At 48.7% G+C, this 12,037-nt stretch overlaps 2 protein-coding genes and 1 pseudogene across 8 annotated transcripts in view; 2 read left to right on the plus strand and 1 right to left on the minus strand.

Moving 5' to 3' along the window:
* Positions 1–3,591, plus strand: part of SLC2A1 (solute carrier family 2 member 1) — a 29,234-nt gene extending 25,643 nt beyond the window's left edge. Inside the window, exons 7-10 of the mRNA XM_081225818.1 lie at positions 87–191; positions 623–724; positions 1,925–2,128; positions 2,495–3,591. Of these exons, the coding sequence (XP_081081944.1) occupies positions 87–191; positions 623–724; positions 1,925–2,128; positions 2,495–2,695 (612 nt within the window). The 3' untranslated portion in view covers positions 2,696–3,591. The remainder of the gene's footprint in view (positions 1–86; positions 192–622; positions 725–1,924; positions 2,129–2,494) is intronic.
* The window catches only part of ZNF691 (zinc finger protein 691), an 80,348-nt gene that overhangs the window by 20,692 nt on the left and 47,619 nt on the right, over positions 1–12,037 (minus strand). For 3 of the 6 annotated variants that reach the window (XR_014015191.1, XR_014015192.1, XR_014015193.1), the window contains exon 5: positions 7,548–8,517. The exons of 1 other annotated variant lie outside the window; for it this stretch is intronic. The gene's annotated coding sequence lies outside the window, so the exon portion shown is untranslated. Of the gene's footprint in view, positions 1–3,692; positions 8,518–12,037 lie in introns of those variants that run through there. 2 more of the 6 variants (XR_014015194.1, XR_014015195.1) reach the window with 2 other exon arrangements.
* On the plus strand, positions 8,510–9,733 carry LOC308612967 (protein BEX3-like; annotated as a pseudogene). The gene has a single exon. The product of its transcript is annotated as a protein BEX3-like (transcript).

The raw sequence follows: 12,037 nt of genomic DNA on the forward strand, positions 1-12,037 counted from the left end.
GGCACTGGTGCAGTGTCCCCTTCATTCTTTACTGACCGTGTGCCCTGCCCCCACTGGCTGAGCCCCGCCACTTCTGTGTCCCGTAGGTTTTCTATTACTCCACAAGCATCTTTGAGAAGGCGGGGGTGCAGCAGCCTGTGTATGCCACCATCGGCTCCGGCATCGTCAACACAGCCTTCACTGTCGTGTCGGTGAGTCTTTTAAATCGTTGCCCACAGCCAGTCGGCAGCTGGGGTCCAGCCTGGGGCCTCAGGGCCTCATGACCAGACAGCAGCCTTTACTGCGAGCCAGGCACGCATCACGGGCTCCCTAAGTGCTCTCTCATTTCATCTTTGACAACTTGTCAAGTTCATTACTCTATCAAACAGCTGATGACACTGACGCTCAGAGAAGTGCAATGGCTGGCCCAAGGCCACAGCCAGAATGCTCAGCTGTCTGGCTCTCGGGGGCCAGCTCTCATTCCCTCAGATCCTATGTAGTCCCCGAGCTGAGCCCCAGGGAGGAGGCATCCATCTCTGCAGTGCCACGTGGCTTTCCCAGCACTGGGGGCCACCCTCCTGGAGGAAGGGGTATGTTCAGAGGGGCACCAGGCAGGCTGCACTGACATCCTCTCTGCCCACAGCTGTTCGTGGTGGAACGAGCTGGCCGGCGGACCCTGCACCTCATAGGCCTGGCCGGTATGGCAGGCTGTGCGGTGCTCATGACCATCGCGCTGGCGCTGCTGGTGAGTTGCCTCGCTCTGGGGGCAAGGCGGCAGGTCGGGGGAGCTCACGTGGGCATCAGACCCTGAAGTGCCTGTCTCAGGCCCAGGCTGGCGAGCAGCACTGGAGGCCAGGTTGGGGGGGTGCTGCCCTCGCCCTGGTTCTGCACCCCTCACAGTCCCAGGCTTGGGCCTGACCTTCTGCCTCTTTAGGCTGGCTCCTTCCATCCCCCTCCCATCCTGTCTTCAACCGGCTCCTCGCTGCTTGGTGCTTTCTCACCACCGCACCTCCAGCCCCAGACTTCAAGTTCCCTCTCTCCAGGAGCTACTTTGCCCGATACTAAATTTTTCAAAGTCTTCGTCTGCATCTTCAATTCATCTTCAGAACAGCCCTAGAAAGTAATGCCCTCCTCACCACAGAGGCATGGAAACATGCCTCATCTCACTCAGTCCTCACGACGTACAGGTGTGGTTCAGTCAATATTCCCATTTCTCAGGTGAGGAAACCTCCCCCAGTGAGGTTAGTAATGTAGCAGATAAAGGACGAAGCCAGGAATCAACCTCAGGTCAGCTGGCCCCAAGCCTGTGACTGTAATCTCTGTGATAATCCTGTCCCAGGCACTTCACACACAACACTTGATTGTCCAACAACTGGGCAAGGAAAGCACCAGTACACTCATTTTACAGCCGAACCAAGGCTTACGGAGTGCGGTGATGGCCGAGAGGCCTGGCAATACCGTAGGCAATGAGCAGCGGATCTGGGATCTGGAACAAAGCCCATGTAACTCTTCTACTGCAGCGTCCTCGAGAATGATGATACGTAAAACCACATGCCTGCTCTGTGCCAGTCCTGAGTAGGGCACCTTACAAGCCTTCTAACACCCAGCCCCAGGAGTGTTCCTCCACATCCTCCTACTGTAAGCAGACTGCTCCACAGCCAGAGCTGTGGGTCGTCAGGGACCTCTTCTTAGGACCTTCCACATGCAACTACATGACCATTCTGGGAGGGCAGACCATGCAGGACTTATACTGTTTTGTTCAGATGAGGAATCCGAGACCCGGCACAGGGTACCTAAGTCACACGGCAAATCCAGGATCAACCCTGGCCTCCTGCCTTCCAGCCTAGAGCTCTTAGGCCTGCCCTGGGCTGCCTTTGCAGTTTGTTTCTTCTGAGGATCCAGCACAGCCCAATCTAACTTTTCTCCCCTCTCTCATCCTCAACAGGAGCAGCTGCCCTGGATGTCCTACCTGAGCATCGTGGCCATCTTTGGCTTCGTGGCCTTCTTCGAAGTGGGCCCCGGCCCCATCCCATGGTTCATTGTGGCTGAACTCTTCAGCCAGGGCCCTCGCCCAGCTGCCATTGCTGTCGCTGGCTTCTCCAACTGGACCTCAAATTTCATTGTGGGCATGTGCTTCCAGTATGTGGAGGTGAGAACTCCCAGAGTCCCCACACTCAGCATTTCTCTCCTGCATGCAGGACCCCATAGTACTGTGCAAAATGCTGTCCCTGCCGTTTTTACGGGAATCATGCTGGGGAGGAAACAGGCTCAGAAGCCCAAGTCACACAGGGTTCTTTCCTTACCTTTGAATTTTCTGTTCTGCTCTGCTGTGGGAACCTGCTCCTATCACATGCCAGGTGCCGCAGAGTCTAATATTAACATCCCAGTGCTCCTGGGTTGTAGGTGGGTGTTCCCTTTTCCAGATCAAAGGCCCAGAGGTAAAGTGACTTATCCAAGGTCCTACGGCCCGATGTAGGGTCAGGTCTCCAACCGAGTGTTTCTGTGTATCTTTCAGCAACTGTGTGGTCCCTATGTCTTCATCATCTTCACCGTGCTCCTGGTTCTGTTCTTCATCTTCACCTACTTCAAAGTTCCCGAGACGAAAGGCAGGACCTTCGATGAGATTGCGTCCGGCTTCCGGCAGGGGGGTGCGAGCCAAAGTGACAAGACACCCGAGGAGCTGTTCCACCCCCTGGGAGCTGATTCACAAGTGTGAGGTGCCCCACACCACCAGCCCGGTCTGCTCCCAGCAGCCCAAGGATCTCTCGGAGCACAGGCAGCTGGATGAGACTTTCAAACTGACAAGATCTCAGCAGAGCTGGGCCTGGGGCTCCTTCCTTCAGCCAGTAGTGATGTCCAGAAGAATATTCAGGACTTTTAATGGCTCCAGGATTTTAACAAAAGACTGTTGCTCAGATCTATTCAGACAAGCAACAGGTTTTATAATTTTTTTATTACTGATTTTGTTATTATTTTTTTATCAGCCAGAGTCTCCTTTATCCACATCCCTGGCTTCAACCTGAATGGCTCAATGCCTAAGGGTGGGGACCAAGCCCTGCCTAGACACTTGCCTTCTTTGCCAAGCTAATCTGTAGGGCCGGACCTATGACCCAAGGACACACTAATTGAACTATGAACCATGAGTCTTCTACCCCAAGAGGTGGCTCTGGCCACTCCTGTGGGCCTAGGTCTCCCCACCTAGGGATCAGGCTCCAGGATCAGGCTCCATTAGGATTCGCCCATTCCTGTCTCTTCCTACCCAACCACTCAAATTAATCTTCCCTTGCCTGAGACCAGTTGGGAGCACTGGAGTACAGGGAGGAGAGGGGAAGGGCCAGATTGGGCTGCCAGGTGCTAGTCTCCTTTGCACTGAGGGCCAGACGATCACCAAGAGAGGAGGGCCATGGGAAACTGAGAACTCACTATTCAAGAAGACGTGAACACTCCTGCCCTGCTGTGTATAGTTGGAAGATATTTATATATATTTTTTGGTTGTCAATATTAAATACAGACACTAAGTTATAGTATATCTGGACAAACCAACTTGTAAATACACCACCTTACTCCCTCTGTATCTTACCTAAGCAGATATAAATGGCTGGTTTTTAGAAACATGGTTCTGAAATGCACATGGGTTGAGGGTAGGCAGATTTGGATGGGAATGGGAAAGAAGCAACTATTAGAGCGGCTTCAGACTTTTTGACTCCAAGATTCAGTCACTTCCAAGCACCTTTGATCAACACCCTCTACTGCTTAAAAATCTGTTTGATCTCTATTACCTAGAGAAAATCTAAAAATCTTGGCATTCGAGGCATTCCCATTTTCCTTCACGTATGATAGCTGGTATTCAAAAAAATGATAGCTATGTGCTGACCTTGATGCTCAGGCCTTGATATGCATTATCTTGAATGTGAGGTAGGTACTATCTCTGTACATTTGACCGGCTCAAAGAGGTTAATGTGCCTGAAGTCTCACAGCAAATATGCTAAAACCCCTGCTTTTAACAATTATACCGCAGGAATTCCCTGGCGGTCCAGTGGTTAGGACTCGGTGCTTTCACTGTGGTGGCCCAGGTTCAGTCCCTGGTCAGGGAACTAAGATCCCGCAAGCCACGTGGCCAAAAAAAAAAAAAAAATTATACTGCACCCCCCCCACCCTATACCCCACTCCTCCCCCCAAGCCCCCAGCCCCTCCAAAGCAAAATGAACCACGTTCACTGCATGGGCAGAGCGAGCTGTCAAGCTGCCTTCTCCCATCTGTTTAATTCAGAATGCCCCCTCTGATCCAGCTTATAGGCTACTGCACACCCTCTAAAGACTTCTAACCCCCTTCTCCCAATCCCTGAATTTCAAGAGCACTTCATTTGTTCCTTTCCTGTGGCACTGTATCTTTATCACATGTCTTTTATCACCACCTTTATCACAAGTTCCTATTTCCCCCACTAGTCTCAATTTCATGGAAAGAAGTCAGTTTGGGTCATCTGGGTCTTCAGTACTAAATACAGTGCTTGGCACAGAGCAGGCACTCAGAAAACAGTTGAAATAAAAGCACCAAGGATATTTGTCCCTAGAGGCTCAGCTGACAAAATCGGGGGTGGGGTGGGGTGGATATGCCTGTCGAAGCCTTCATAACTGCACACAGGTTAAACTATGAAATCTGCTTGCCATGAAGCGGAATTATACGGAGAGGGTGAGAAGGGAAAACGGGTACATCGTAATTGGCAGCGCCTGTGTATTATCATTAGGTACAGAGAATCTGAGGAGTTAGCCATCCCCATCTCACATATCAGGAGTGAGGCTCGGAGAAGGGTAGTGCCTTGCCTGAGCCTGGGGGCAGGGTGGTTAACCGATGAAGGGCTGGGACCAGGTGCGATGGAGGAGGCCTTATCACATGGCCCCAGCAGGCTTCTGTTGAAAGGAGTTAGCTCTTTAAGCTTCGCAGGGGCTCCGAGAGGGGTAATGCAAAGAGGAGTCAGGGGCCCAGGGTGCCAGGTGCGCACTCAGGGCTCTTAAAATCCTGTGGTGGCACTCTGGCTGCTGCTCCCACCGGATGGAAGGAAACGGACTAGGGGTGGGGTTGGGGCGGAAGGGGCACGCTAGAGGCCAGAGCTTAAGGATGCAAAGCAGATGGCGCCTGAGGCCCCAAAGCGGGGCGGAGCCCGGAAGTATCCCGGCCCCACCCCAGCCCAGGGCTCCACACCCTGGTCTGAAAATGCCCGAGAACCCACTCCCGGGTTCCCGCCCCTCACAGGGCTTGCACCAACGTGCCGGGGGCCACCATTTCCCAAACTGCTAGGTGCACGCAGGCGCCGGAAGACCCGGCCCACCCCAGCCTGGGCCCACAATGCTCCGGGAGGCACAGCTTCCGGTCCCTTGACGCCTTTTCTCTAGGGACTGCAGTCCATCGCGGGTGTAGAAGATTTGGGGCCGGGGCGATCTTCCAGCTCCCCCAGACCGTAACAGCGGTGCTCCAGGGCCCCCTCAGCAGTCGCGCACCCACCTGGTTAGCCTCCTTTGCTGACTGGCGGGAGAGGCGGGGCTACGCGGTTTCTCCACCATCAGAACCGCAGTGTTGGGCTGGTGAGGGGCGGGCCCCAGGCTCCCACCAATCACAGCCTGTCTGCCCTGGGCGGCGGTCCAGGAGCCTCTGAGGGACACTAAGCATGTCTGTCTTGTGGGAAGTGCGTTTGCTCCAGGAGCTGGCGACCGTGGCTGGGTTAGCGCTTTCATCCTAGGGAATGTAGCTCACCTGGGACACCTTATCGCGCATAAGGTGACGTCTACGGTTTGTGACGAAAAGGGGTAAACAGGTAACGGGGCTGCTCCCAGACTCCCTTCTTTTCCAGTGCTTAGCTCACTGACAGTTTTGTGAGATCCTTTGCATATCTTGGGCTCAAAAGTCTCCTCTCCCTGGAAACCTGCATCAGGTTCCCCCGCTGGACCCCACACTGTCCTGTATTTCCTCCATCAAAGCCCTCTCCACACTGTACAGTTGACTGTTATTCCACCAGTGGGGAGGCAACTGCTAACTCATTCCTTTGTCGCCAGTTCCCACCACAGACTGATCAGGATTGTTGAGTGAATTTAGACCTAAAGAAGTTCCACGATCTGAGCTCTTCCACTGCAGTTTTAGGGAGAAAATCCAACAATTCAGGAAGTGTTCTTAATAATGGGGAGAGAATATTCATTCTCTTCTGTGAAAACTACATTTTAATGCCCTCTTTCTCATTCTATGATTTTTACTTCTTAAGTCGCCTACAAATCTGACCCCTTCTGTCCACTGCAATTGCTGACCCTAGTTCAGACCACTCATCATCTCTCTGGGGATCACTGCAGCACCTCCTCACTGTTCTCTCTGCTTCCTGTCTCTTTCCCCTCATTCTCCACACTGCAATCTTGGTAATCTTTCTAAAAGGCAAGTCTAGTCATGTTTCTCTTCTACTTAAACATGGGTTTCCTGGGTCCCCATTTCCCTCAGGATAATGTCCAGCGTTCTTAGCCTGGAAATTCAAGGCCATTTGCAATCAGTTTCTAGCTCTCAGATGCAGCCTCCCCTCTCACCCCTGCCCCCCACCCCACCGCAACCATCCTCCAGGCATTGATCACCCTGTCCTCTGACCTCCACATACTCCTTCCCCTGTGGGTCTTTGGGGTTCCCTCCGCACAGGCTGTTCTCCCAACTACTCTTGTGTTCCACCAGGTGACCATACCCCATCACAGCCCAAGGAGTTGGCTGAGGAAGCTCCTACTTGGGGGCTGGCTCACCTGTTTCTTGGGACATTGCTGCCAACTAGTGGCTGTTGTGTGAATGTTTAGGTCAGGGCTGGTTTTAACCTCAACCTTTCATGGGTTCAGAGAGAATTGACTGCTTTGGCGATAACCCTTCACTGGGACTATTACAATAAATCCATTTGGTAATCCCATCCCCAGCACCCCAGAATGACTTCCTAAAGCAGTGTCTGAGCACATTACTCTACAGCTTAATGCTCCCCACCGTCTCATGGTAAAGTCCAAATTCCATAACCAAGCAGTCAAGATCTTTCACATTTGGGTCCTTGGAAACCTTATCTCCCAAATGCTCCTTTAACACCCTAAGATCCAGCTAAGCTGATGTACTCAGTGTTCCTTGGACAGCTCCTCACCTAACTAACTATCTAATCTTAAAACTTTTTGTTCAATCTCCTTCTTTCTCCAGGTCTGCCTTTGGTCTCTTCATAAGGCTGTTTGATCTCAAAAAAGACCAAATTAACAGTCACTTTCTCTGTGAAGCATTTGTTCATTCCTTCAACTGTTACTTAACTGAACACACACTCTTTGCCAAACTTTCTCCTCAGCTGTGTGGTGTCTTGAAAAGAACATGGTTTCTAGAGTCAGACAGAGTTGACTTCAGATCGAGGTTCTGCTACTTAGCTGAATAACCATGGGTAAGTCACTTCACCTTTCTGATCTTCAATTTCCTCATCTGTTGTGATATTAAGATGAAATAAGATAATGTGTGTGTGATGCAGGTGTCAGTTAGAGTTACTCTATATTCCCCCTTTCACCCCCTTCATAAAGTCTGGTACTCACCCCCCAGGTTTCTGTGAATTCCCAGGGATCTCTTCCCTTCTGAAGGTCATCTCTGGCTCTGATGGTCGGCATCTCCTAAACCACCTGGTGCAGGGTTCCCAGTGCAAGCTCTTTCCTGTCATGGAACCCATATCTTTTCATTCGTTTCACTTCATTCATTTATTGAGCACCTGCTGGGCGCCAGGCATTGTTCTAGGGCTGGGGATACAGCAGCAAACAAAACAAAGATTTGCCTTCATGGAGCTTACACTCTGGTGGGGAAAACCCAGTAATCAACAATCAACAAATGTATAATAAAGTATCAGATGGTGATTTGTGTTATGGGGAAGAAAAGGCAAACCAAAGAATAGAAGATGATGGATGTGAGGGTGGGGTGGGTGGCTTGATTTTAGATGAGATAATTTGAAGGTTTCCCTGAGGGAGTGATATTTGAACAAATGTGAATGAAGTAAGGGAGCAAATCATACACATAATCTGGGGGAAAGGCTTTTCTAAGCCAAGAGAACAGCAAGTCCAAAGGTACAAAGGCAGGACCATGTCTAGTGTGTTGAAGGACAAGCAAGGAGGCAAGGATGGCTGGACCAGGGCGACAGGGAGATAAGGGCAGAGAGGTGGCAGGATGCTAGATCATGTAGGGCCTCATATATCACATGAGGACTTTGGGTGTTGTTTTGGGTTTTTTTTTTTTAATGTAAGAAGAAACTTCCCAGTTTTGATACTTTGTTTGTGTTCATTATAATATGCAGTTATGCTCAGCAGGTTAGTTTTCATAGTTAGTGAGCAAATCCACCCTCCTATGACATTTACAACTTGGAGGGGACCTATATTGCAACACATATAGTTTTCTATAATGAAAATATAGTTGTAAGGTGAAAACAACCCATGGAAGATAATTATGAAAACAAACCTCTGACTCTTAAAGAAATTTCATTGCCTTTCCCAGTAACAAGTCTTGGAAATTTCGACTGCTCTGCAAGATAGAAATAAGTATAAAAAATAAGTACTAAGTTTCACGGCGGCGCGCTTGTGGCGGGAATCGGGAGGAGCAGGAGACAGCAAGGACAGGCCCGGGGAAACGAAGAAATGGAGCAGCCTGTGCAAAAAGGAAAGGAAAACCGCCCTTTGGGAGGGGGCGAAGGCCACCAGCTGGCAGGAAATAATAGATGGGGACAGGCTCGCCAACTTGCCCCTAATTTCTGATGGGCCATACCCAATAGGCAGGTCACAGTTGGGATGGGTGGAGATGGAGATCATATGGAAATGTTCATGAAGAGATGAGCGAAATCAGGAGAAAACTTAGGGAGATGCAGTTGAGGAATTGTCTACATATCCTTATGGGGGAACTCGCTAATCACCATGACCATCATGATGAATTTTGCCTTATGCATTGACTCCTGCCATCTTCCATGAGATTAATACTGTGATTCCCACTGTTCTCTTTCTTCTTGCATTTTCCTGATACGCCTTTTCTGATCCATTTGCTGTGAACCTTACGTAATTTCCATGTCAGGTGGGTTCTGTGTTACCAGCTTCTAATTGGAAATTGCCTTGGCACCCAATCTAAGTTTCTGTCAACAGTAGAGTTTCACCCATTTGCATGGAAAATGTGAAGTTAATAAAGCAATTAAAAAGCAAAAAAAAAAAAAAAACCCAAAAATAAGTATAAATTTAACCTAAACTTTATAAAAATTGGGAAGTAGATATTCTCTCTCCTCCCTCCTTTCTTTCTAAGCAGAGGGTACAAGATCTATTGGTGTTTTGAACTTTCAAAAGCACTTGTGTCAACAGGCTTCACTCAGAGTTTCTCAGAAAGTACCATTGATACTCGTGGCCTAGGGTTTAAAATCTAATTTTAAACGAGGAAACTCAAAGTACTCGGGGCCTATAATTTATTTCCTTAAACCCTACTGCAGACTGTGGTTGTAACTATGGCGTGTCTTATTTCCCCCACCTCCACCCCAGCCTGTTGACCCCACACCTTGACGTCTGGTTCCCAGGGGTAAACCCTCAAAGAAGCTGAGGGTAGAGGTTAGAAGTGTGGGCTCTGGGGTCATATTGCCCAGGCAAGAATCCCCATCACTTTTTGTTTGTTTGTTTTAGAATGAATTTATTAAAGAATAGTCTTAGGAAGGCAACAGTGTTTGATTTGTCATTAAAAAGAAAGTTCTGGGGGCTTCCCTGGTGGTGCACAGGTTGAGAAACTGCCTCCCAATGCAGGGGACACGGGTTCGAGCCCTGGTCTGGGAAGTTCCCACATGCCGCGGAGCAGCTAGGCCCGTGAGCCACAATTACTGAGCCTGCGCGTCTGGAGCCTGTGCTCCGCAACAAGAGAGGCCGCGATAGCGAGAGGCCCGCGCACCGCGATGAAGAGTGGCCCCCGCTTGCCACAACTAGAGAAAGCCCTCGCACAGAAACGAAGACCCAACACAGCCATAAATAAATAAATAAAATTTTTAAAAAAAGTTCTGTTTCTTCATGATGTATAATAAATGTAAGAGGGTACAGAGTTATAAGCTTCTTTCTACTGGAATTCTCTGATAGTACAGCATAGTGTAGTCATTTCTGCAATGCTAGAATAAATTTTTTAAAAAGTCTCCTATGCTTCTCTTCGAAAAGAGGTGAACAATAACAGGATGGCATTAAAAAGCCAATTTTTTTTCTATTCATTCTGTAGTATTGGAGCCAGTGTTTTTACCATCACAGGCTACACTTTTTAAAATTATTTATTTATTTATTTATTTATTTGGCTGCACCGGGTCTTAGTTGCAGCACATGGGGTCTTCACTGCCGCATGCAGGATCTTCGTTGCGGCATGCAGGATCCTTAGTTGCAGCCTGCGGGATCTATTTTGGTTGCTGCGTGCGGAAACTTCAGTTGCGGCATGTGCAACTCTTAGTTGTGGCATGTGGGATCTAGTTCCCTGACCAGGGATCGAACCTGGACCCCCTGCATTGGGAGCACAGAGTCTTAGCCACTTGTCCACCAGAGAGGTCCCACTCACAGGCTACAATTTTCACCTTATCAAGTTCTGTCACCTCTCTGAATTCAACATCATTCAATACAAAAGTCCATACATTATCACAGAATCTGTACGTATTTAGAGAGCCCTTCAATCCTGCAGATAACGTTTCAGACGTTTGAAATCTCAGTAACTCTTTAGGGAAGGTAGCCAAACATACATAGGCCTGGAATTGACTCCGTTCCTGACCTTCTGTACCAACACTGAATATATAGCCTTATCAAACTGAAGTAAAACTTGAAGGGCAAGTTGGGGGGTAATCTGTTGAGATTGTATGAGCTCATTGAGGCTCTCCTGAAGACTGTTTCCCAAAGTGGTATTTCTGTGCAACTGATGTGCCATGGCTTAGGAGGGAGAAATTCTTTTTCTTATTCAGGCTTACACTGATGTCCTGTGGAAGAGGCGCTTCCTGCCTCAGAGAGAGCCAAGAGAAGCTGCACGGCCAGGAGTGCAGCAGGACCACCCACCCCTACCTCTCCCATCACCTTCTATTGTCTTTTTACAGAGGTGGGAGTGGAGGCTGACAGAGGACACAGTTAATAACACCTACCCCACAGAACTGTGAGGATTAGGCAAGACCAAGTTGGTATACTCTTAATGTGGTGCTTGATTGTAGAAATGGTAAAAATTAGGAGCTATTTTTATTTTCTGATAACGTTATTTCTCCATCCCTGTCATATTCTTTGAGCTCTGCTTACTACTGGCCAAGATTATAGCTAGCTAATCTTCCTAACTAAATGCCTACTGAGAAAAAGCCAGGGTGAGTGAGGCTTCTCCCCTGTCTCTGCTTGGAGGTTACATATATTTATGGCCACAGTGATCCCTGGTAGCCAAGTTTCTATCTTTAATACCAGTAATGGCTAGTATTTAGAGAGCGAGTGCTGTTTGTCAAGCACTGTCCTAAATCTGTGACACGTATGAATACATTGGATCCTTACAAACATCATAGGAGGTGGACACTATTATTATTATACCCATTGTATAGATGAGGCAACTGCACTTGGGCCACCAACATAAACCACACTCTGTAAGTGGCCTCTTATTTCCATTCACACCTATGGGTGGACATGGCCTCTTTTGCAATCAAACCAAGAGAGAAAAACAGTCTTATCTCCCGTTACTCTGCCTGATAAAAAGGCAGTTATTATTTCCACTTATTGCTGAACAAATCAAGACACAAAGAAGTCAAGCAGTTCTTTTCTTGTCACATCATCATCCCCAGGGGCAATGCTATATGCCGTCTGCCAAGCACAACTGCTTAAGCACATGAAGTGCAATGGGTAAAGACACTGATTTTGAAATAGAAAGCACAGCATTTTAATCTAAGTAATGCTGCATATTGACTCTGACCTCTCTTAGACTCAGTTTCTTTATCTATGAAATGATGATAATAAGTGAATCTACATCACAGGTTTGTGAGTATTGAATGAGGAAAGACTTATAGTACCTGGCTCACAGCAAGTGCTCATTC

Source organism: Mesoplodon bidens, assembly GCF_964165515.1.
Source record: "Mesoplodon bidens genome assembly, chromosome: 2".
Taxonomy (NCBI): domain Eukaryota; kingdom Metazoa; phylum Chordata; class Mammalia; order Artiodactyla; family Ziphiidae; genus Mesoplodon; species Mesoplodon bidens.